At 37.6% G+C, this 27,415-nt stretch overlaps 1 protein-coding gene across 3 annotated transcripts in view; it reads right to left on the bottom strand.

Annotated features, from left to right (window-relative positions):
* pikfyve (phosphoinositide kinase, FYVE finger containing) overlaps nt 1–27,415 on the bottom strand; it is a 105,654-nt gene that overhangs the window by 38,779 nt on the left and 39,460 nt on the right. For 2 of the 3 annotated variants that reach the window (XM_059967046.1, XM_059967047.1), the window contains exons 8-13: nt 25,548–25,686; nt 24,856–25,013; nt 22,584–22,695; nt 15,315–15,462; nt 12,545–12,712; nt 11,471–11,533 (exon numbers count right to left, since the gene is read on the bottom strand). In XM_059967046.1, coding sequence (XP_059823029.1) covers nt 11,471–11,533; nt 12,545–12,712; nt 15,315–15,462; nt 22,584–22,695; nt 24,856–25,013; nt 25,548–25,686 — 788 coding nt within the window. The remainder of the gene's footprint in view (nt 1–11,470; nt 11,534–12,544; nt 12,713–15,314; nt 15,463–22,583; nt 22,696–24,855; nt 25,014–25,547; nt 25,687–27,415) is intronic. The other variant, XM_059967048.1, reaches the window with a different exon arrangement.

Raw genomic sequence — 27,415 nt, 5'->3', positions numbered from 1 at the left:
TTTTTTTAAATATGTTGTAGTGTCTATTAAATCTTTTTTTTATAAAAATATTCTATTTTGATAACTTTTTTTTTACTATATTTTCTCATTAGATTGCTGAATTTATATTCATATTTTGTAATATGGCTTTCTCAAAATGTCGTTTCTTCTTCCCATAAGTCTTGGCTTGTGAAACGTCATCTTTGTATCTGAATATGGAATTTCTTTTTTAAAGGTGTATCACATTTTTAAACTTTAATGTGCATTTTTTTTTATTAATGATCTTTCTGGTTTTACTATTTTAGTTTTTTTTTGATTTGTCTGATATGGGTGTGTATGTGTATGTGTATGTATATATATATATATGTAGGTATATATATATATATATTTTTTTTTTTTGCAACTCTATATTTTAATTGGGGTGTTATATAGTTTTTTCTTAAAAAATTTTCTTATGGAGCTGCCATCTTGAAATGGGGGTAATATTAGTATTAGTTTATGCGCCTGCCGCTTGGCTTTCTTTCAAAGGGTGGGGGGAGGGGGGAGGGATCTTTTTTCATGCTTTTGCTTTTTATTTTTTTGCTTTTAGTTTATGGGCTGACTTTAAATTGTTAATATTGTTGAGGTGTCAGGATCTCCGGTTGCTCCTGAATCAATTTTCCTTCTTCCTAAATTGTGGGTTATGTGTCTTTTTAACCTTTTATGATACACACAATTAATATTGGTATGATGGATAAATCTATTAACTTTATCTCGTGGAATACTAATGGTTTAAATCATCCGATTAAACGTAAAAAAATATTTAAAGTATTCCATAGATTGAACGCTAATATTATTTTTGCACAGGAGACCCACGTTAGGAGGGAGGATAATCAACGTTTTTTTAGGTTCTGGAAAGGTCAACAATTTCACTCAAATTGTACCGCTAAAATTAGGGGTGTGTCTATTTTTATAGACGCCTCAATTTCGTTTACACATTATGAAATTATTTCTGATCCACAGGGTAGATTTTTGTTGATAACTGGTTCACTTTTTAATCGGAAAGTTGTTTTAGTTAATATTTATGCTCCAAACTTTGATTGTCCTGAATTTTTTAAACGTTTATTTACTTCTCTTCCTAATTTGAATGAATATATGTTGATTATGGGTGGAGACTTTAATTGTTGTTTGAATCCTTCGATGGATAGATCTAAACCTATTCGAACTCTTCCGAATAGATCAGCTTTACTTATTAATTCTTTTATGGTTGATTCTGGAATTACTGAAATATGGCGGTTTTTGAACCCTAAAGGTAAAGAATTTTCATTTTTTTCACATGTATATCATAGTTATTCTAGAATTGATTACTTTCTTATTGATCATCGTTTATTAACAGATGTTATTGATTGTAAATACGATTCTATTGCTATTTCGGATCATGCGCCTTTGAAGTTATCTATCAAGATTTCGGATTCTTCTATCAATACTAGATCTTGGAGACTTAATGCTACTTTACTTCAAGATCCAGAATTTATTACCTTCATAAAACAACAAATTGACTTATTTTTTTCAACAAACTATAATGAAGAGATTGATAAAGGCATACTTTGGGACTCTTTCAAGGCTTTTATTCGTGGACAAATTATTTCATATTCCGCTGGTAAAAGAAAACAAAGATATTCAGATATAGCTTTATTGGTGGATAAAATTAAAGAAATTGATAAGATTTATTCCGTTACTCCTACCAAAGAACTTTATAAGAAGAGAGTTGAGCTTCAAATGGAACATAGTTTATTATTATCTTCTTCAATTGAGAATCAATTAATTAAGACTAGGGCTCAATTTTATATTCATAGTGATCGAACTGGTAAATTGTTAGCTAATCAATTAAAAGCAATTTCGACTAAGCGACAAATTATTAAAATTCGTAAACAAGACGGTAATTTAACTACTGATTATAAAGAAATCAATAACACTTTTCAAGATTTTTATAAATCTTTATATCAATCAGAATTTGACGGTGACCGGTTTACGATGGATAATTTTTTTAATAATTTGAATATTTCTAAACTGATAGATGAAGATTGTAGCTTGCTTGATGCTCCTATTTCTATGGATGAAATAAGAGAGGCTATCTCATCAATGAATTCAGGGAAAGCTCCTGGTCCTGATGGTTTTATTGTAGAATTTTTTAAAACTTTTTCTTTATTGCTTTCTCCTTGGCTATGTGAAATCTTTAATGATGCGTTTGTTAAGAAGAGATTACCTCAATCGTTTTATGAAGCTACTATCTCTTTAATTCTTAAAAAAGATAAAGATCCTACCTTATGTGCATCTTATCGCCCTATATCATTATTAAATGTAGACTCTAAGATTCTTACAAAAATTTTAGCCATTAGATTAGAAAAGGTATTACCACAGATTATTTCAGAAGATCAAACTGGTTTTATTAGGAATCGATATTCCTTTTTTAATATTAGAAAATTGATTAACATAATTTATACTTCATCACCTACAACCCCAGAATGTGTTATCTCATTAGATGCTGAAAAAGCCTTTGATAGAGTTGAATGGACATATTTATTTAATGCATTGAGAAACTTTAATTTTAGTCCTAATTTTATATCATGGATTAAATTAATATATTATAAACCTGTTGCTTCTGTTCTTACAAATAATTATAGATCCTCTTTTTTTCAATTATCTCGTGGTACGAGACAAGGTTGTCCTTTAAGTCCTTTATTATTTAATATTGCATTAGAACCTTTAGCTATTGCTATTCGTGAGTCTCCTAATATTTTTGGTATTACCCGTAATGAGAAGTTATACAAATTATCGCTTTATGCTGATGATTTGTTGTTATATATTTCTAATCCTAGTAGGTCTATTCCTGCTATTTTATCCTTGTTGGCTCAATTTGGTAGTTTTTCTGGTTATAAGTTAAACTTAGATAAGAGTGAGTTATTCCCTTTAAACGCGCAAACTTTATTGAGTGATAGGATGCCATTTAAAGTTGTTACTGATAACTTTATCTATTTAGGTATAAAAATCACCAAGAAATATAAAGATTTATTTGGACTGAATTTTTTACCTATGCTTCATCAAATTCAGCAACTTACTACTAGATGGTCTCCCTTATTTTTATCATTAGTTGGTCGGATTAATGCTATTAAAATGATGATTTTACCGAAATTTTTATATTTATTCCAAGCTTTACCAATTTTTATTCCTAAATCTTTTTTTGATAATATTGATTCAAAGATTTCCTCATTTGTTTGGCAAAATAAAAATCCTAGGTTAAGCAAAAGGCAATTACAAAAGTCTAAAAAAGATGGTGGTCTAGCTTTACCTAACTTTAGATTTTATTATTGGGCGAATAATATTCGTAACCTAATGTACTGGAAACTAGATTTGGATTCACCTGTGTGCCCACAGTGGGTAAATTTGGAATGTAGTGAGGTTAAGGGATATTCTATATTTTCCATTCTTGGTTCTTTTCTTCCTATTGATTTAGCCAAATTCAATAAACAGATATCTAACCCTGTTGTTAAACATACACTACGAATTTGGTTTCAATTTCGCAAATTCTTTAATCTGAAAAACTTTGCTTTGGACAGCCCTATTTTATGTAATTTTTTTTTTAAACCTTCATTGACAGATCAAGCTTTTAGTATATGGAAAAGGAAAGGTATAAAATGTTTTCGTGATCTTTTTTTTGAAGGTACTTTGATGTCTTTTGATCAACTATCCAACAAATTTGAATTACCTAAATCTAATTTTTTTAGATACTTACAAATTAGAAATTTCTTACATAAAATTCTTCCATCTTTTCCTAATTCAACTCCATCGGATTTTTCAGATTTGATTTTTACTTTTAATCCTTGTCAGAAGGGATTAGTAGCTTTTATTTATAACATGATTATGAAGATACAGCCAGAAATATCGGATAGAATTAGACAAGAATGGGAAAAAGAACTTCGATGTAATATATCAACAGATAAATGGGAAAAAATTTTACAAATGGTTAATTCCTCCTCTATTTGTGCTAAACATGCTTTAATACAATTTAAAATTGTACATAGAGCTTATATGTCTAAAGATAAACTTGCCCGATTTTATTCGCATATCAATCCTCAATGTGACAGATGTCACTTAGAAGTGGCTTCATTGACTCACATGTTTTGGACATGTCCCACTTTACATAACTATTGGAAGGACATTTTTGATGTCATTTCCTCAGTATGGAATATCGATTTACAACCCCATTTTATTACTGCAATTTTCGGTATACCAAATGAAGATGGCAATCAACTTTCCCCTTCAATCAGACGAATGATTGCCTTTGTAACATTAATTGCCAGAAGGTCTATATTACAAAACTGGAAAGAAGTAAATCCTCCTACTACATTTCAGTGGTTCTCCCAAACTATTTCTTATTTGAGTTTGGAAAAAATCAGAAGCACTATCTTTGATTCTTCAATTAAATTTGAAGAAACCTGGGGACCATTTATTCGACACTTTCATATGAATTAATTTGGCTTATTTCAGATCCTTTTCTCTACTTATACTTGTTCAGGTATGGAGTTCTGGAGTTTTTTTCTTGACACCTTTATATATTTATAAAGTGTTATTATTGCCCATGTTAGTGTTAGTTTAGTATTTTTTTTTCATTATATATTTTTTCTCATATATAATTTCAATTTTTTTTTTTTCTTTTTTCGACGATTATTTTTGTTTTTCATATATATTTACATAGACTTGATTGATTTATGCACCTTTTGTTGATGGATGTTTTAATAGGATATTATTATCCTATTACTAATGTAATCTCAAGTTTATTGAATCTGTAATCTATTCATTATTTTGTGTTGTTTTTTTTTATATATGAAATTTAATAAAAAGATTGAAAAAGAAAGAAAAGAAAGAAACTCAGCAGATCACGACAACATCAAAGGAAAGAGAAATAGTTGACATTTTGAGTTTGTGACCCTTCCTCGGAAATAGGAAAGGAGATGCAACCCAAAGCACTAGAGGAACTCGACAGATCAGGTGGTATCTGTGAAGTGAATTGGACAGTTTGAGACCCTTCATTTGGACTCAAGCTGCCTGACTCACCAAGGCTACATCCACACTAGACCAGATAATTCTGAAAATGCCGGTTTCACGTAAAAATGATAGGCGTCCACACTATGCGTTTTAAAAAATATCTCTATCCACACTGAAACGGAGATTTCGGCGAATCTCCTCCTACTGCACATGTGCAGGACACATCTACCAAAAACAAGTGACATGTTTGGTGTTCGAATCTCGTTGTGAAAGACGGTGCGTGTTTGTTCAGTTACAGACAAGAAAAACTTAAACGACGGGCAGCTGTTGGCTCTCGTGCAGGAAGATTCAAAAGTTTAAAAAAAAACCAATATTGAAGCATATGGAGGCAACCGACGGGGAGTTCATGGACTGTATGACCTGGCTAACGACGGACATTGAAAAACTGACTAACTCTATTGCATTAATAAAGCACCTTGTTAAATATGTAAAACATGTCTGCATCAGTATTATCTTGTATTTCCATACAATGTTACATTAGGCTGTTACACATGTATTGTCAGAGAAGTACTTGCATAAATAGGTAAACCACCTTCATACGAGCAAGGACAGAAAACAGGGCAAAGTGAGTATACTTATTTATTCAGTAAGTTATGGGTCAAAGTATTTGGTGAGTACACTTCTAACTTCTGGCTTCCGTCTTGTTGCCGTCTGTTCCGAAATTGTTAGGTTGCGTTCAAGAAAACAATGAAATGGCATGCTGCCGTCTGACAGCGTTTTCAGAAGTCTCCAGTTACCCTGTCCACACTGATCGGCCCGAGTAGCATTTTCAAAAATACCCACCCTGGAAAGCGTTTCTGAAAAACTGCAGTTCCGGGGGATGAAAACGTCGTTTTAATGTGGACAAAGAGAAAAAGCTTCCGTTATGGATTTATCTGGCGTAGTGTGGGCGTAGCCTGAGTTCCTTTAGCACATTATGTGTTGCTCTAGACTCCAACATCAGCAGTCTCTTGAGAGTTATACAAGTTAGATTTCAGTGGGACAGAAAGTGGGAGGGGAATACTTAAAATATCTGTTATAAAATTAATTCAAATGCTTAATGGTAGTGTTTACCAGGACAATAAGCTTCTTGATTAACTAAACTACTCTCTGCTGCCAACACAGTGGTCGCGTCGCATCATTTTCCTCACATTCATGTGCCAATCTAAACATCTCTAAAGAGTCTCTAATGCTTCTGCTTCTACCATCACCCCAGGCAGCAAATTCCAACCACCCAGTAAACTCTTAAAAAAATACATGCCCTTCACATTTCCTTTCAAATTACCCCCTTTCACCTTAACTGCCTGCCTTCTGGTGTTAGACATTACAACCCCGGGAAAAGATATTGTTTATCTACTCTATCTATGCCTAGCAAAATCCTATAAACCCCTTTTAGATTTCCTCTCAGCTTCCACCGCTCTAGAGAAAATAACTCAAGTTTGTCCAAGCTCTCATAGCACCTGCCTTCTAATCCAGGCAACATTCTGGTAAACCTCTTTAGCACACTCACCAAAGACTCAAACTCTTCCCTATAAAGGGGCAACCAGATCTTTAAGCAATACTCAAGATGCAACCTAACTAGAGTTTTATAAAGCAGTAACATAACTTCCTGACTTTTGAATTCAATGCCTCAGCTAATAAAGGCAAACATGACATATACCTTCTTAACCACTCCATTAACCTCTGGAGCCACTTCTAGGGAATTATGAATATGGACCTCAAGATCCTTCTACTCATCAACACCGTTAAAGATTTTGCACTGCCTCTTTGTATTTGGACTATCACAGTGGAACTCTTCACATTTGGCAGTGATAAACTCCATCTGCCATTTCTCCACCCATATCTTCAACCAATCTATATCCCGTTGTACTCTTTGACAGTCATCTACAAAATCAGGACCTCTCCACACCAATCTTCGTATCAACTGCCAACTTACGAACCCACCTGTCAACATTTTCATCCAGGTCACTTGTATATATGACAAAAAGCAGAGGTCCCAATTCAGATCCCTGTGGAACACCTCTAGTGACAGACCCCCAGCTAGATTAAATCCCTTCGACTCTGTCTTCAATGGGCAAGTCAGTTCTGAACCTAAGTGGCTAATTCACATGGATCCCATGTATTGTAATCTTTTGGATCAATCTTCCATCAGGGACCTTGTCAAACAGCTTACTAAAATCCACGCAATCCATGTAGTCAATATCCACCGCTCTACCTTCATCAATCACTTTCGTTATTGCGTCAAAAAACTCAGTCTTAGTAAGACATGACATACTCAACAGAAAACTGTACTAATTAGGTCATAGTTTTCCAAATGCTCATATATCCTATCCTTAACAATTATTTCCGGTATCTTTCCTATCACTGATGTGAAACCCTTTGTTCTATAGTTTCCAGGATTATCCCTGGTTCCCTTCATGAATAATGCAACAACATCAGGTACACACCTGTCCTCTGGGACTCACTTGTGGTTAGAGAGGACACACAGATATTGGTTAAGGCCTCAGCAATTTCTTCTCCTGCCTATCTCAATAATCAGGTCTATATTCCCATCAGGCTATGGGAACTTACTCACCTTAAATGTTCTTTAAGAAACCCAACACAATCGCCTTATTTTTAGCTTGAAATGACCTAGCATATCAATACAGTCAGTACTGATCTCCCTATCCTCTATATCCTTTTCCTTGGTAAATACTGATGTAAAATATTCTTTCAGGACCTCTCCACATCCAAGCAAATGTTCCCCACTTTACCCTCAAGTGGTCTTATCCTCTCCCTAGCTATCCTCTTGCTCTTGAAGGATGTATAGAATGCCTTGGGATTCTCTTTAATTCTACACGCCAAGGCTTTTCCATGATCCCTCTCGGCTTTCCTAATTCCATTCTTGAGTTATATTCTGGCTTCTTTATAATCCTCAAGGGTTCTGTTTGATTTTAGCTTCCTAAACTTTACATACTTGTCCTTTTTCTCCTTGACTAAATTCATTACCGCTCTCAACTTCCAACATTCTCTTACCATGCCATCTTTGTCTTTTCTTCTTATAGAACATACCTGCCCTGTACTTTGTGCAACTGGTCTTTAAACACCCTCCACGTCAGATATGGACTTGCCTAAACACTACTGTTCACAATTAACTCTCCCTAGTTCCTACCTGATGCTCTCGTAATTTGCCCTGATCCAGTTTAATGCTCTGCCTCAAGGTCAATAACTTATCCTCATCTTAAAACTTAAGGAAGTTGTGGTGATTGTTCCCCAACTGTTTACCCATTGAAAGGTATGTCCCTTAGCCAGGCTCATTACCCACCACCAGTTCCAGTATAATCTCTCCTCTTGTTTGACTATCTACATATTGATTTAGGAAACCCTCCTGGGTGCACCTAGCAAATTCTGCTGCATCTCAACCTCTTGTACTAAGAAGGTCCCAGTTCATGTTAGGGAAGCTGAAGTCCAACATGACAACAACCTTATTGTTTTAATCAGCCTACATATCTGTTCCTCAATGTCCAGGTGACTACTGGGGGTTCTGTAGTACAATCCCATCAGAATGATTGCACCCTTCTTTGAGTTCCACCTATACAGTCTCAGTGGACAAGCCCTCTACCATGTCCCCTCTGAATGCAGCTGTGATATTGTCCCTGATAAATAGTGCAACATCCCCACCTTTTTTACCTCCCTCTCTACGTCTTCTAAAACATCAAAGCCCTGGGATACTAAGAACCCATTCTTGTCCCGCTCTCAACTGTGTCGTTGTAATGGCCATAACATCATAATTTCAGGTACTGGTCCATACTCTAAGTTCATCGCCTTTAAGGCCTCTAACAAGTTGCTACACATGAGGCTACTGAACAAGATAGGAGCCCATGATATTATAGGAAAGATACTAGTATGGCTAGAAAATTGGCTGACTGTCAAAGGTAAACAGTGGGAATAAAAGGCGTTGTTTCTGGTTGGATGCCAATGACTCATGGAGTTCCACAGGTGTCGGTGTTGGGTCCGCTACTTTTCACATTATAGGTTTATGATCTGGATATTGTCATTATTGACTTAGTGGCCAAGGTTGTGGATATTACAAAGATAAGTAGAGGAGCAGGTAGTGCTGAAGATGCAAGTAGTCTGCGGAGGAACTTAGACACATTAGGAGAATGGGCAAAGTGGCAGAAGGATTACATTGCAGAGAAGTGTATGGTCATGCACTTTGGTAGAAGAAATAAAGGTGTAGACAGGCAAAAGCTAAAGAGCAAGGCTCCAAAAGCGATGACAATGAAGAAATGATCGTCGGAGGCAGAAAAGCTGCTGTGGGATTGGTTTGAATTGGTGGACTAGGCTGTGTTCAAGGACTCAGAGTCTCTGAATGAATACACTAGTTGTCATGGACTTTATAAAAACAGTTGTAGATGAGTGTGTCCCCACAGAAGCCCTGGATGAACCATGAGATCTTCAGTCTGCTGAGGGCAGATCAGTGGCATTCAAGTTTGGCGACCAAGTACAATACAGAAGGTCCAGGTACAATCTCTGGAAAGCCATCTCACATGCTAAGTGGCAATTCTGGACCAAACTTGAATCACTGAAGAATGCCTGTGGCTGTGCTTGAATGCTATCACCTTTCACAAAGTGAAACCAAGTAACATTGTGACAACAAGGTTTCGTTCCCAGATGTACTCACTGCTTTTCATGCTTGCTTTAACTGTCAAAGCATGGAGGCACCTTCACAAACTCCCAAAGTTCCCGATGACCCTGTGATCCCAGTCTCTCAGGCTGATGTGAGAGCATCCTTCAAGATGGTGACCTCAGGGACAGCATACAGTCCAGACAGCGTAACTGCTGAGTACTAAAGGCATGCACTGATCAAGTGAATAAAGTGTTCACTAACACCCTTAACCTCTTGCTTTTGAGAGTCTGAGGTACCCAACTGCTTAAAACAACACTTAAATTATTTTGGTGCCCAAGAAGAACATGGTAACCTGCCTTAATGACCATCATCCAGCAGTACTTGCATCCACTGTGACAAAGCGCCTTAAGAGGTTGGTAATGAAACATATAACTCCTGCTTGAGAAGTGACTTGGACCCACTCCAATTTGCCTACAGTTGCAACAGGTCAACAGTAGATGCCATTTTACTCGACCCCGGAACATTTGGATTGTGAAGATTCATACATCAGGATGCTGCTTAGTGAGTACGGTTCAGCATTCAAAGCTATCAACCCCTCAAATTAATAAGCTTCAAGACTTAGGCCTTAATACCTCCTTGTGCAAATGGATCTTACATTTCTCCATTTGCAGTGTCCAGTCAGTTCGCATTGGCAAAAGCATCTCCTCCACAATCTCCAGCAGTACAGGTGCACCACACGGCTGTGTGCTTAGCCCCCTGCTCTACTTGCTTTATATTTATAACTGTGAGAATAAGCACATTTAAGTTTGCTGATATCACTGTTGTTGGCTGAATCAAAGGTGGTGATGAATTAACATACATGAGGAAAATTGAAAATCTGGCAACAAAACCTCTCACTCAGTGTCAGCAAGAGCAAAGAGCTGATTATTGACCTCAGAAGGAGGAAACCGGAAGTCCATGAGCCAGTCCTCATCAGAGGATCAGAGGTGGAGAGGGTCAGCAACTATAAATTCTTCAGTATTTATTTCAGAGGATTAGTGCTGGGTTCAACACGTAAGTGCCACTACAAAGAAAGCATTCTTAGAAGTTCGCAAAGATTCAGCATGTCAGCTAAAACTTTAAAAAAACTTCTATAAATGTGCAGTGCACAGTATATTGACTGGTTGCATCATAGCCTGGTATGAAAACACTAATGCCCTTGAACCAAAATGCATACAAGAAGTAGTGGATAAAGCCCCTCTCAGCATTCAGCACATCTACACAGAGCGCTGTCGCAAGCGAGTGGCATCCATCATTGGGGATTACCACCATCCAGGCAATGCTCTCTTCTCCCTACTGCCATCAAGGAGGTGGTACAGGAATATCACGACCCACACCACCAGGTTCAGGAACAGTTTTCACCCCTCAACCATCAAGCTATTAAACCCAAGGGGATAACTTCAGTCAGCTTCAGTCACCCCATCACTGAACTGTTCCCACAACCACTGAACTCACTTTCAAGGAGTCTTCTTCTCATGTTCTGAATATTTATTTATTGTTATTCCTTCTTTTTATTTCTGTCTTTTTGCATTTGCAGTTTGTTGTCTTTTGCATGTCGGTTGGTTGTGGTCTTTCATTGATTCTACCCTTTTTCTTATATAGCTTGTTTGGTGATGAAGTGTATAATTCCTGTGATTGGCTTAAACAATTAAGATTGAACTCTAGTACAAACAAACAACAATATTTCATTTTTGGTTATAGTTTTTGGCCTAATGCAATACACAAACAAATTTGGTCATTCATATTGTCATAAGTTTTAGAAAATCATGTTTTACTTGCCTTTAATAAAAGCATCACTAATACCGATGATTTGTTGTACTCCATCTTCAGATACAAGGAACTCTGACAAACAAATAGGGTAAATTGTCTTTAGTAACCTGGAAAATCATGCCAATGTACAAACTGTAATTCACAGTAGACCAGAAACACACTTTCAAAATTGTACATGAAACCAAAATCAACATTGTTCTACAATAATAAAGTCCTGAATACAAAAGCAAAGCTTGTGCATGCCATTTCTGAGATTTTATCTATTTTAAAAAGTAATAAAAACTAGAATATTTAATCTTAGCTGAATGTAAATTTCAGAATGAAGGAATGCATGAATAGGTTATCCACCAACAAGCACAAGACATACATGGACCAGTTTAAACCAAGCTTAAGATAAAAATAAACACTTCAAATTAAATGGTTATATGGCAATTAGCAAATAATGGCATCTTGCAGAAGCAAATGCATTAGCTTAAAGAAGCTGTGATACAAATACAGCACATGGACAACATTCAGCATAGTGACAACAAGTGATATGCTATATTTTGGAAAGATAAAAAATATGAATGTTAACAAAATATAATTTTGCAGGCAAACAGAATAGCAAGACAACAAATCTGTGGCATCTGTAAAATCAGTTGCAAAGCCAAGATTAACTACAAAGCAGGTAGAAGAATTACGTTACCATGCAAAGATACAGGGAAAAAGTTTGACAACACTCATTTTTTATATATATATATATATATATAAATTAGAGTGGATGAAGCTGAAGAGGGGATAGTAGAATAGGGCAAAAATAATCAGGCTGTTTTACTGGCAAGCCAAGGTGCAAATACAGCCCAGTACTCAGGCACTGTGTAGTCATTCAATAAAATGAATTCCTTTTTGGTTTAAGAAAGAAAATTTTCTCCAGGTAAAATCTAGGGTTTAAAACTTTATGCTCACTAAGAGTACAATTACATTGTTTTTAAGTTAATTATACTTTTATCTTGGGATTTGCTTTATCCAAAGCTTTGGACTAAAGAACTAAACTTCACTCCTATCACTGACTCTTTCATTGTGTTTTTTTTTACCCTTCCATACCTTTCTGATCTGCTGGATGTGTTGGGACATATGGGTACTTGGAATGTTTCTTGATATGAAAGTTGACATTGTCCATTTCCATATTTAGGCTGATAGAAGCTGCAGAGTCACTGTCCACGACTGACTGAAAGCTGCTTACTGATGTACGCTTGCTAGGGCTGGAAAAGCCTGTAAAAAATTATGATGACTGTGTTCGTGGAAATTTAAGCAAAACACCTAAATAGCCATCGACATGTAAACTGTGTACCAACCCATGTCATGGCTTGTATTCACCTCTTTGAAAATTTATCTCTAAGCCACTTGATACTCAATTTTGAATCAGTTTGTCACGACTCAATGAAACTTAGTTACAGTCACTGTGAGGTTTCAGCACAGCTAATTGAAAAGCAAAGTTAATTCTAGCAGAACCAAAAGTATTGCTTCTAAATAAATTAAAAGCAAATTTTAAAACCTTAGTTTACTCAAGACATATGGTAACAATCCAAGATTGTTTCACACCATGGTACTTTACCAAATTAACACATATTCTGCTTATTAGTTAGCTTATACTTGGACAATTGGTTGACCCATACAGCTAACTAGAATGGGAGCAATTATGCACCAGACAGGAGAAGATATATACCGTTAAATAGGAATAGAAAAGTCTCCCTAATGTTGGCTCATAATGCCCTTGTTAGACTTCAGTTTATCACATAAATGACATGAGTTAAAAACATCAATGGTCACAACAATGTTCTTGTGCTTTATTAGCTTCCCAGCTCTTTTCCCCCCTTTATGTACTATACAGTCTATGAGATATACTATATAATGTACAGCTATTATTGTTTACCTAGTTCCTCCACACTACAGAAATATATGATAACTCCTTCACGAAGAAGCTATATTCATGACCAAGTATCCTTGCAGAATAAAAAAAATTTGACATATCCAAAATGGTATTTGAGGGGGAAGAAGCACAAAAAGGACAGTTTAGAAATTAAATGTGGTAATAATATGCCATTTACATAAATACTTACTATGCATCCCAGGATCTCTATACAATTAGTGATGAAGTCTTACAGCTATGATTAACAAATGTAGTTAGAACCTAAACACATTTTGTTACACAAGAATGTATTCTATAAACAGATCAACCTATTATTAGTTAGAAAAAATGTTCAAGTAGCAAAACCAGATAGTTAATAACATAATACATTGTATAACTTGCCTAGATAAAAGTAATATTTGCAAAAAGGACTGATTAACCTCTTGGCTGCGTTGAAAACAGACCCGTCCAAGCGTGCAAATCATGGTAATTACTGACTTTTAACTCCATATTTTGATGTATGGAATACACTTAACTGTCACAAAGAATGGGGGAAACTTGTTGATGTGACACAATTACACAAGAGGTAGCTGGAAAGTAGACAATACATGAACACACTAAAAGTAAAGCAAATACTATTCACCAAATTTAAAATTGTAGATAGCAAATGTATACATATAGTATGAGCACAAAACCTTACACTGGAATTTTATTGTAACTTTTTCCTACTCGTGTGTCAAACGACAAATTTTTAAATCATCTACGAAATGGATCATTTACAAATTGTAAATGTAATCCCAGCAGGGAATGCTCAATTGATACTAACATTACTTCAAACATACTTTCAACAAAAGGCTCTATTGAGTTACATATTTATGTTCTTAGAAAATTATCCTTAATATTTTTTGGTGTCCCGTCTCTCCCCACCCTCCCTCCCACTATAGCACATACCTTTTGCAACCAAGATGGTGGAGGTCTATAGATTCCTCTTTATCCCATAAAGACTGCAATGAAAACACAAAATCTAGAGAACTGGGTACCCTACCCTTAGACTATCTCTACAAAATGACACTCAACTGGATTCTATCTATCCCTACCACTGCACACTGCCATTCTCATTTCACTGTTCTGTTTCCTCTACAACAATGACTCATTGTTAGTATCTTCCTACGGTTACAGATTAGATTAAAATTTTGCATTACTCAACAGAAACCATTGTGTTGAAATTAGCTGATAGGCCATAAAGATTTAATAGCAGATTGCTTCTTAACTTTTCACAAATCATTTGAGGTAAAACATCACTTATTTAAGTTTTTCTCTTCTCCAAAACCTGATTATTTATCCTATTAACACCATTGGAACACAAAGCAGGCAGTCTATCTCATTAATTCTAAAACTGCCATGTCAGTGGATCCAAATCTAATTCTGTTATTCTGAGGGTTGTATATGGTGACATATATGTACTTTGATAATAAAATTTACTTTGAACTTTACTTTGAACAAAGATCCAACTAATTAAACTACTTAAATTCCTTAATATGATCTGTCTTCAAGATTGCAGGCTGCCAAGAAGACACAAGAAATTCATACGATTTGATGCAAATCTGTTGCAACATATGGAATAACACAGAAAGAGTGACAACTAATCTGTGCAATTTTCTATATTTTCAACAGCTCATTAATACGTTTAAACCGGTGGCAGAGTGTACACTGAGCATTTTAATCTAACCTGCAGTTCATGGCAAGAACATGAGAAAGGGGCTTCTCTTCACTCCTTTTGAGTACACACAAGCACAAAAATTGTTACACATATTAATTTAACTGTTTTCCACTTCAAAATAAATGTTCTTCATAAGGGCAGCACAAACATCCAAATATGTACTATCAAAGGATACTTTCCTCACTCACTCATGTTATTCAACATAAAGCAACCTCATTAACTACACTGTAAAAAGTGCAACTTACTTTGCATGATTTCTTCTCCATCATCCTGCATCTGTTCAGTATCACTGTCGTCGAACTTAATGTCTTTAAACCATGATGGTTCAGAATTGCCTTCCACTGAATTTACTGATTCACTGTCTGGTGATGGTGTCTCAGAAAACTCAGTACTCTGAAATACACACATTATTTTTAAAACAGTTAAAATTATCTGGAAATGAAATCATCATCTATTTGAAGGTAGATTCTGCTATTTTGAAACACAGATTATACAGTAAATTTCTATTAAATATAAGGAAACTTAAACACAAGTTAGAACATAATCTAATGCTTCCATCATGAATATTAAGATATAAATAGTTCCCAATATTTAATTAACTTCCTTATACATCATTTCCACTTTTCAAGCTTGCTTATTGTTTAATACCTCAGGAACTTTGAAATTAAATACGACTTAGTAAATGTTATGAAAATGCCAGAAAGTTTATACCCTATTTCTATTTGTAAATCTTCAAAAAAAAAGGCTCATACTGTAAACCATTTAACAAGTTAAATAAAAAGGATACCTTGGACATACAATTTGTTCAATTTGATTTGAAGCTTGGGTACTTTCATGCTGCACCATAAGACTGCAGCAAGAGCAGTGAAAATTCACGCACTGAGACCTATAATTGCTTCCCTGGGGATTTCCCAATTCTATGCAATTGTAATAGTTGTACCCCTGAGCACATATGTGGAAGGTGAAAAGAGGTCCCAGAAGTGGTGGTGAAGGCTCAGAGTTTCCCTGAAGGGCCAGTCTTCATATGCTATCTCCTCTAACCAATTTTTCCCTCCACAGAATTTACCTTCATGAAGTTTGTCTCAAGATCTTAATGTCTCCATCAGAGGACATCAGCCTTGTTGAAAAAATACAGTCGAATGTGTGTTACTAGAATCAGTGCAATGAGAGGTCATTATTGCTTTGCCATTGCAGGTATTGGGCATGAAACCAGCAATGAATCACCCATTGCCCTGTGTGGAGAGACTGCAAGAGGGTTAATATTGGATGGATGGGTGGGTGCTGTGAAGCATCTAGAAAATAGAACAGTACAACACAGGAACAGTCTCTTTGGCCCACAACGTTGTGCCAAGGCAATTAAATTTGTGATCAAGCAGCTAACTAAACTATCCTCTTCTGCGTACATGAGGTTAATTCCTTCCATTTTCATCATATTCATATGCCTATCTAAACATCTCTTAAAAGTCTCTAATGTTTTTTCCTCTGCCACTGACCCAGGCAGCACATTCCAGGCATCAACCACTCGTTGTATAAAAATCAAAATTGTCCCTCACATCCCCTTTGAAATTACCTCCTCTCATCATAAATGCATGCCTTCTGGTATTAGACACTTACACTTCACCCTTGGAAAAAGATATTGCTAATCGACACTATCTATGTTAGTCATGATCTTATAAACCTCCCCTCAGCCACCACTGCTCAAGAGAAAGGAACCCAAGGGTGCCCAGCCTCCTGTTAAAGCACATGTCTTTCAATTCAGGCAACAACCTGGTAAACCTCTTCTGCAACCTCTCCAAAACTTCAATATTCTTCCTAAAATAAGACAATAAGGTCTAAAGGCAGAGTTAGACCATTTGGCCCATCGACTCTGTTCCACCATTTCATCATGGCTGATCCAATTTTCCTCTCAGACCCAATCTCCTATCTTCTCCTCATATCCCTTCACGCCCTGACCAATCAAGAATTTATCAACCTCTGCCTTAAACACACATAAAGACCTGTCCTCCAGAGCTGCCTGTGACAAAGAATTCCACAGAAGATTCACCACTCTTGGCTAAAGAAATTCCTGCTCATTTCTGTTCTAAAAGGACACCCCTCTATCCTGAGGCTGTGTCCTCTGGTCTTAGTCTGGTCTGTGTCCTCTAGTCCCACCATAGGAAGTATCCTCTCCACATCCACTCCATCAAGGTCATTCACTATTCGATAGGTTTTAATGAGGTCACACCTCATTCTTCTAAATTCTATCAAATTCAGCCCCAGAACCATCAGGCACACTTCATTTTACAAACCATTCAATCTTGGAAACATTTTCTTGAACCTCCTTTGAACCTTCTCTGGTTTCAGCATATCCCTTCTACAATAAGGGGCCCAAATAAGAGGTCCTGAAAACAGACTACAGGGAGTTAGGAAGGAAGTTGAGATGCAGGTCCGCAAAGGTAGTAATTTTGGGGTTACTGCCTGTGCCATGCAACAGTGAGTATAGGAATACAATGAGTTGGAGGATAAATGTGTGGCTAAGGGATTGGAGCAGTGGGCAGGGATTCAGATTTCTGGATCATTGGGACCTCTTTAGGGGCAGATGTGACCTGTACAAAAAGGACGGGACGCACTTGAATCCCAAGGGGACCAATATCCTGCAGGAGAAGTTTGCTAAGGCTACTGGGAAGAGTTTAAATTAGAATTGTAGGGGGATGGGAACTGAACTGAAGAGACTGGGGAAGAGGAGGTTAGCTCACAAATAGAGAAAGCTTGTAGACAGTGTGTGAAGGAGGATGGGCAGGTGATAGAGAAAGGACGCACTCTGATGGATGGGTTGAGCTGAGTCTATTTTAATGCAAGGAGTACTGTGAAAAAAGTGGATGAGCTTAGAGCGTGGATCAGTACTTGAAGCTATGATGTGCTGGCCATTACAGAGACTTGGATGGCTCAGGGACAGGAATGGTTACTTCAAGTGCCGGGTTTAAAATTTTTCAGAAAGAACAGGGAGGGAGGTAAAAGAGGTGGGAGCGTGGCACTGTTGATCAGAGATAGTGTCACAGCAGCAGAAAAGGTGGACATCATGGAGGGATTGTCTATGGAGTCTCTGTGGGTGGAGGTTTGGAACAGGAAGGGGTCAATAACTCCACTGGGTGTTTTTTATAGGCCGCCCAATAGTAACAGGGATATCGAGGAGCAGATAGAGAAACAGATCCAGGAAAGGTGTAATAATAAGAGTTGTTGTGATGGGGGGGTTTTAATTTTCCAAATATCAACTGGCATCTCCCTAGATCAAGGGGTTTAGATAGGTTGGAGTTTGTTAGTTATGTTCAGGAAGGTTTCTTGACACAATGTGTAGATAAGTCTACAAGAGGAGAGACTGTAATTGATTTGATATTGGGAAGAGAACCTGCTCAGGTGTCAAATCTCACAGTGTGAAAACATTTTGGGGATAGTGATCACAATTCTATCTCCTTTTCAACAGCATTGGAGGGAGATAAGAACAGACAAGTTAGAAAAGTATTTAATTGGAGTAAGGGGTATTATGAGACTATCAGGCAGGAAATTGGAAGCTTAAATTGGGAACAGATATTCTCAGGGAAAAGTACGGAAGAAATGTGGCATATATTCCAGGGGATATCTGTGTGGAGCTCTGCATAGGTACTTTCCAATGAGACAGGGAAGTTACAGTAGGGTACAGGACCCATGGTGTACAAAGACTGTAATAAATCTAGTCATGAAGAAAAGCTTACAAAAGGTTCAGAGAGTTGGGTAATGTTAGGATCTAGAAGATTCGAAGGCTAACAGGAAGAAGCTTAAAAAGGAAATTAGGAGAGCCAGAAGGGGCCATGAGAAGGCCTTGGTGGGCATGATTAAGGAAAACCCCAAGGCATTCTACAAGTATGTGAAGAACAAGAGGATAAGACATGAAAGAATAGGACCTATCAAGTGTGACAGTGGGAAAGTGTGTACAGAACCAGAGGAAACAGCAGGGGTACTTAATGAATACTTTGCTTCAGTATTCACTATGGAAAAGGATCTTGGTGATTGTAGTGCAGACTGAAAAGCTTGAAAATGTAGATATTAAGAAAGAGGATGTGCTGGAGCTTTTGGAAAGCATCAAGTTGGATAAGTCACCAGGACTGGTTGAGATGTATCCCAGGCTACTGTGGTAGGCAAGGGAGGAGATTGCTGAGCCTCTGGTGATGATCTTTGAATCATCAATGGGGACCGGAGAGGTTCTGGAGGATTGGAGGGTTGTGGATGTTGTTTCTTTATTCAAGAACGGGAACAGAGATAGCCCAGGAAATTATAGACCGGTGAGTCTTACTTCAGTGGTTGGTAAGTTGATGGAGAAGATCCTGAGAGACAGGATTTATGAAGATTTGGAGAGGTATAATATGACTAGGAATAGTCAGCATGGCTTTGTCAAGGACAAGTCATGCCTTACGAGCCTGTTTAAATTTTTTGAGACTGTGACTAAACACATTAATGAAGGAAGAGCAGTAGATGTAGTGTATATGGATTTCAGCAAGGCATTTGATAAGGTACCCCATGCAAGGCTTATTGAGAAAGTAAGGAGGCATGGGATCCAAAGGGACATTGCTTTGCTGCCTGTACCGCACGCTAGTGAGGCTAAGTATGGGCTGACTTGGCAAATGAATGTGTGACTAAGGAATTGTTGCTGGAGGGGTGTAGTTCAAGGTTTCGGATTTGTGAAACTTTGGGGAAGCTTCTGGGGAAGATATGGCCTGTGCAAAAAAGACAGGTTACACCTAAACCTGAGGACCCAGTATCCTTGCAGCAGGTTTGCTAGGGCTGTTGGGGAGGGTTTAAACTGATTTTGGCAGAAGATAGATGGGAATTAGAGGGATAGGACTGAGGATAGGCAGCTGATATACAATTTAATGCAATCTGTAGAGACTATGAGGGAGGATGGGCAGATGATAGACCAAAATTACAGAGAGTGAGATGAGTTGGTGTATCATGGAGGTAAAATTGAAAGGGTGATGAAAGCAGGACTGAAAGTGCTAAATTTGAATGTATGCAGTATATGGAATAAGATGGGTAAGATCTTGTACTGCAGTTAGAGATTGGAAGATAAAATGTTGTGGGCATAACTGAATTGTGGCTAAAGGAAGATCATGGTCTGAAGTTTAACATCCAAGAATACACATTGTATGGAAAGGATGGTCACGTAGGCAAAGAGGGTGGGATAGCTCTGTTGGTGCCAAAAAAAAAATGACATCAAATCCTTGGAAGGAGGTGACCCAGGATTGGAAGATGTAGCATCCTTGTGGGTAGAATTAAACTACAAGTGTAAAAAGACCCTGATGAGAATTAGGTACAGGCCCCCCCAGCTGATTGGTAGGAGGGTAGGAATAAAGGGAACCTTTCCTGGTTGGCTGCTGGAGACTAGAGGTGTTTGCAGAGGTCATTTTTGGACTGCTTTTTCCATTTTATGTCAATAATATCAATGACAAAACTGATGACTTTGTGGCTACGTTTGATGATGAGACAAAGATAAGTGGAGGGGTAGGTAGTGTGGAGGAAGCAGGGAGTCGGCAGAAGTACTTTGATTAGGAGAATGGGCAAAGAGGTGACAGATGGAATATAGTGTAGGGGAAATGTATTGTCATGACTTTGGTAGAAGAAATAAAGCATGGATTGTTTTCTAAATAGAGGCAAGTGCAATGTTAACGTTCATTTCAAGAGGACGAATATAAATGCAAGGATGTAATGCTGAGGGTTTATAATGCATTTTTCAGATCGCACTTGTATTGTGAGCAGTTTTGGGCCCCTTATCTAAGAAAATATGTACTGACATTGAAGATTGTCCAGAGGATGCTCACAAGAATGATTCCAGGAGTGAAAGAGTTGAAGTATGAAGAGCATTTGATGGTTCTGGGCTGGACTTGCTGGAGTTTAGAAGAATGGGGGTTGGGGGAGGGGTGAATATTGAAAGGCCTAGATGTAGAGGATGTTTACTTTAGCGGATGAGTTACAGACCAGAGGGCACAACCTCAGAATAGAGGGATGTTCATTCAGAACAGTGATGAGGCATTTCTTTAGCCAGAGGGCAGTGAATCTGGAATTTGTTGCCACAGAGGGGCTGGAGTGACCAAGTCACTGGGTATATTTAAAGCAGAAGTTGACAGGTTCTTGGTTAGTCAGGTTGTCAAAAGTTACAGGGAGATGGCAGGGGAGTGGAGTGGAGAGGGATGATAAATCAACCATGATGGAATAGTGCAGCAGACTCAATGGGCCAAATGATCTAATTCTGCTCCTCTGAGCGTAGTCTTCTCAATGCACTGGAGAGATAATTAGCATTAATTAAATGATTTAACCATATCAAATAGGGAAAAAAAAAGCAAGTTAGCCAGTGACATTCTATCGCAAGCCTTTCTTGCCTTGGCCACTGATTTAATGATATTACTCTAACTGGATAGGCACATGGATGAAAGAAAAATAGAGGGTTATGGGGTAGTGTGGGTTTAGTACTTTTTCTTAAGGATATATGGTTCGGCACAACATTGAGGGCCGAAGGGCCTGTACTGTGCTTTAGTATTCCAGTGTCTAAGCACTACTTGACAGCTAAATAAATTTGATTCTGGCACCAGATAAAGTGAGGAAGTCCACAAATATTCAATATCAGTGGTGAAAGTGGAACACAAACTCTCCATGTTGTGTGGCATTATTTTACATGTTGTGGATTTTGAAACCTGACATAATCAATGTATAATCAATTGTATATTAGCAGAACAGTAAGGAGCAAAAACTGTGTTCTACTGAGATAAGGCTATGTTTTTGCGTTTATGGAGTGAGGTGAGACTTCTATCTCACCAAATCTGTTTCACTTCTGATTCGCTTCTCATATTCCAGTTTAAAAGGAAATCTGCCATTGGGATGGCAGAAAGCACCAAGAACAGTATAGCAAATAGAGTGAAGGACCTTCAAGACAGGTTCTTCCTGATGGTGATCAGGGATAATCTCCATAAATTGGTCTGAGATGACTTGGCCACATGAACCTTGAACAGTAAACCAGAAGATTGTGACACTTTTTTTGCAGGCCACAGAGCTACTGGCCTTTCCTTTTTTTCAGCTTCAATGCAGAGGACTTTTCTTAGAGCAAACCACTATCTTGTGGAGTATATACACCTTTGAGGGTGAGTGATGACTTGCTCTACACCACTGAGTGTTACCTACATGCAGGGGTCCCAACCGGGGGTCCATGGACTCCTTGCTTAATGGCATTGGTCTATAGCATCAAAAAAGGTTGGGAGGCCCTGTTCCTACTTATGCTGCTGGTATCAATGTGCACCACAACTTCCAGCTGTTCACCCTCCCTTTTTAGACCACTGTGGACCAAGAGGGATGATTACCACAGCAAGGTGGAATAAAAAAAAACATGAAAAATTTAATGCAAGCAAGATTGCAACAGATCTTGCAGATAATTTTGGTGTCTTACTGCAAATAATTTTAAAAAGAACTACTTTGTGTAAACAGAAACAAACAATTTGAGTGTCCTATTCACATACTTGTAAAGGTTTATACAAGGCATATTCATCTCGGAAAAGCTGATCATGATGAGTTACACAGTCAAGCCATCGTCCATCTAATAATGCCTGGCCAATGGCAATTGCTTGGGCTCTGAAAGAGAAAAGATAATGCATGAAGTATCCTTTATTGGAATATTCATATCAGGGGATAACACTGCAAAAAATTGAATTATAGCATATTACTAATTTATACAGTGATCTTCAACTTGATAAAAGTGAGAATAACTTCGTATTTGAAGATAGAAGCACATTTATAGCTTTTATCCTTGACACATCATATCAGATGCTCAATACAGGAGAAACTGATTATCATGCACAAAATATTCGAGATATTGAAATAAAGCAATTCATAACATGGAAGTATACTTGTAATTAAATCAAAATAATACCTTTTAGAAGTTAAAACAAGATCTGATTTCCGTTAGTCAATTTTACTTTGAAAATAAGGAAGAGGAAAAAGAAGAGGTGATTTTGAGTTTAAGTAGCATTCTGGGTTTCCTCAAAGTAACTTCACAAACTGTCTCATGTAGTAACAATCTTTCAAATTCATTGACTTGACTTTGAGACAAAAATGGCAGCCAGTTTTATGAGATTCAACAACGAAATGCATAGGCAAGGCCACACACAAAATATTAGACTAACTCAGCAGGTCAGGAAGCATCTATGGAAAATAATAAAAAGTTGACATTTCCAGCCAAGACCCAGTGGAACTGGGGGGAGGGGGGGGGGGCTCGTTGCCTTGGTTGTGGCAAGGACTAGACCTCAGTCCTTGGGCTTGCGTTGTAGCATGGCCTCTTGGCTCGGCTAAAGGTGGCCTCTCCTGTCAGTGCTACCCACCAGTATTGGATCGGTGGAAATACAGGCTGGACTGCCGGGAACCATCAATTTACCGGACTTGGATTAAAAATGTGCTTTCTTATGTGACTTTGTTCTTTCCCCCCCTTTCTTGTTAACTTGAATACGCATGTATGTTTTGGCAACTTGACCCCAGAGGAACACTGTCTCATTCGGCTGTATCCATGGATGGTTTGAAAGACAATTAAACTTGATTTGATTTGACTGGAAATAAATAGGGAGAAACCAGAATGATAGAGTAGGAAGAGGGTTAAAACAAGAACTGGTGGGTGATGGGTGATTCCTACTGAAGAATATATCCAAAGAAACAACTCGCTTCCTACAAATGACATGTGCCACTTAGGGAACCTATATTGATCCCAGCTTTATAGATATACTGTATGGAATATTTTATCTTCCAGTTTAATAGGTCTTCCAGTTCAGTTCATCTCTTTAACTGGCATACTGGCAATTTTAATGCTGTACTTTCTTAGTTTTCAACCTGGACTGGAAAATTCAATCAATTTTGTTGCTAATTTCATCCCTCCCTCAGATTTACATGATTATTTCTGACTCTTCCATTCCCCGTTTTCACCACCTCAATCACATCTCATTTGACAATCCCCACCTTCCTTCCATTGCTTCTGACATATTTTCCCTTCTGCTTAATCTTGAATGCCTATTTACTCTAGTAGACAGTGCCTTCATCCGGCCTTAATTCATTTCCACCACTGCTTTCTCTCACAACAGTAAATGTTACTCTTTTTTTTACATCCCACATTAGTGTTTAACTTTTTCCCAATTTCATACACTGCTTACAACATAGCATTTTCTGCGCTGACAAACTCAAATGTAGATTGGGTGATTAGTACACTGGACACCAGCTTAGTCCAACATGAGACCCAAGCTTCCTTTCACCAGTTACTTCTATTTCTGTCCCAAAACACATTGCCAAAATATCCTGACCTGCACATTCTTCCAATGAAACTTGGAAAGCAGTAACTCCACTTCGACTCAGAAACATTGCAGCCTTCCAGACTCAGAAGTGAGTATAACAATTCCAGATTTTCCTATCCTGTCTCATCAAATTTTGTTTTTTTTTGTTCCTTTATGTGTCTCACTCTCTTTAACACAATCTCTGCTTATCTCCAGCCTTTAACAGACCATCTCTCTTGTTCTTTCCTGCTCCATGGATGAGAAAAACCTATTACAGCCCCAATTCTCTCCAGTTCGAATCTAAGAGCAACCTTAAACAACCTCCACTTCTCTCTCCACAGATGCCATTTGGCCTGAGTATTTCCAGTATCTTTTCAGTTCTATTTTAGATGTCCAGCCTTTGTAAAAATGTGTTTTTAATAGAGGATTCGAAGCGAGCCTGATTCATTCTGTTCCCCACAAGTTCAGTTACTGAAGTTACCGTGTAGTTACATGTCCATTTCTTATCAACCAGTTCACCAGTTCCTTTCCCACTATGCAATTAGGATACGTTCGCAACCAGTATCGATGATCTTGGAACTCCATGCCAGTACTGTGATGGCATATTTTCTTCCACAAGTCTTTAAGTTGCACAGAATCCTGAAAATGAAAGTAAAAATTTATAATTTCCAATTAATTTACATTACTTTAAAACCAATCACCACATTTTCAGGTCATCATGGACAGTTTATTACTGGATTCTAACAGAAAGCTAAGAATATATAAAATATTCCATATATATACATGGGAAAAATAAAATTGCAGATGCTTGAATCTGAAAGAAAAAACATAATGCTGGAATAACTCAACCAGTTACAGGAAATAGCACATGTAAAGAGAAATTAGTTAATGTTTCAGGTTAGGACACAACACAAACAATTGACTGGTTTCTCTTTCGAAAGATGCTGTTTCAGTGGTTGGTTATTGCATTATTTGCATTTGCCTAAGAGAGTGTAGGATTACAACCAGCTCGTCGAGGGAAATGCAGTGCTAGTGATTACTATGGGATAGTGGATAAATGCAGTTGCACATTTTGAGGACTTAACTAGCAAAAATGAAAAACATAGTATATTACATCACACAGAGACCGTTTCCATCATCAAGAAAAGAATTAAAACCAAGTTAAGCAAGTACCAGAAGGAGTTTCCTTTCTTCCTCATTGGGATCAGTTTTGATGTGTGCCCGAGAAGCTTGAGGACTAATAGAGCTGTCATAGGAAGGAATCATGGGTGAAGCAGATCGGTCCAGAGAAAGATTGGTTATGCTCGCAGATCTGTCATGAAAACAAAAAATGCTAATTAAAAGGAAGTAGTAAGCCTTGTAATATCTCATTAAAACTACAAGATCAGAAAGAGACTGCTGTTAGGTCTCCTTATCACCCACAATTAACTGATACCTATGTTTGAAACACTTGACCAAAAGTAACTTAATATAGTTGTAACTTGCAAAATATGACACTGGAGGGAAAAGTATTGGTATTGCTCCACATATAGTTTTGCAAAACTTCTGCTAATTAACACAAATAGAACAGGATCAAGACAAATGGAGTTTTGATATTTCCTAATCACTTCTTTTACTTTAATCTATCTTACTCGCCCTATGGGAGTTCTCAATTTACAAAACAAATCCCAAAGAGGGCATGAATCTACTAAAGCTAGCAATAAGACAACTTCTTAGTTCAACATAATGGCTGAATCTTTCAATGCAATTAAAGATTCATATATTGAAATTTTCTGTGCAGATCAAAAAGTACAATAAATCTTAATGTGAAGTCAATGAACAACCCCATTCACAATGCCATTTAAATTACCACATACATTTATCAGTAATTTGATGTTAACCACTCAGTTGAATATAAAATTAAAACACAAGTTGCAGTGCCACTAAAGTATGAAGTACTGACAAAAGATCTCATAATGGAGATCAATGGCTGCTTCTTAAAATTAATGCAAGTCGCTACAAAATAAATAAGCAAATAGAAGAAATCCAAGTTAAAGGAGGCATAGTTTTTCTAAAAGGAGGATGACTTTAAACATAAGATATCCATGTTTAAATCTTCAAATTAAAATATGCACCAGCAACTGTAAATAAACAAATAACACTAGAGTGTTATAGAAATAAATATAGAACCAATCCTTTTGCTGAACAGGCTGAGTCATTTGGAATAATTTATTTGATTGTAGAACTTAAGCTTGAGAGGTTAAGCCCAAAGGTGTAACAAACACAGTGAGAAGAGGCTAAGTAAGTGACTTAAATGAGTGTGAAGCTCAAAAGGTTTCAGAGAGGAGATAGAGGCCAGAACAAGGTAAGCTTTTTTAAATGTTGTCCATAATTCCTTATTCCTTAATTCAGTGTAGAAAGGATAGCAGTTAAGGCAGTGGAATGCCCCTCCTGTAAAATGTGGGAATTCAGGGTACCCAACAGTCTACCTGATGACTACATCTGCAGAAGTGCACCCAACTTCAGCTCTTGACTGACCAGGTCCAAGGAACTGGAGCTAGGGACACGCAGCACCATAGGGAGTCTGAAAACCTCACAGGTGACTTTTTCTGAAGTGGTCACACAGAGAGTGAAGGCTTCGGACAGAACACGTGTGATCAGCAGGAGAAGCAGTCAGTGTGGGGTTTCCCTGCAGCTATTTCCCTCAGCAGCATGCATGTCTGCATCTAAGTACCTCTTTGGATACTGCTGGGGGGGTGGGGTGGAGGGATTGACCTAACAAGGAACAGTCGCAGCAGTCAGGCCAGCAGCATTGTGGCCAGCTCTGAGGCCTGGTGGGGAAAGGTAAAGTCAAGATGAGTGATAGTAACAGGAGATTTGAGATGGGGATAGACAGGAGATTATGTGGTCGCAAAAGAGATGCCAGGATTGTGTGTTGCCTCCCAGATGCTACGTCCAGGATGTCTTGGAGTGGCTGCAGAATATTCTCAAGGGGGGGAGAGTGAGCAGTCAAGAAGTTTTAGTGCAGATCGGCACTAATGGTATAGGTAGAACGGGAGGAA

The sequence above is a fragment of the Hypanus sabinus genome, chromosome 4 (assembly GCF_030144855.1).
Source record: "Hypanus sabinus isolate sHypSab1 chromosome 4, sHypSab1.hap1, whole genome shotgun sequence".
NCBI classification, from domain to species: Eukaryota; Metazoa; Chordata; class Chondrichthyes; order Myliobatiformes; family Dasyatidae; genus Hypanus; species Hypanus sabinus.
Note: the sequence above shows the minus strand (reverse complement) of the source record. Positions and strands in the feature narration are given on the sequence as shown.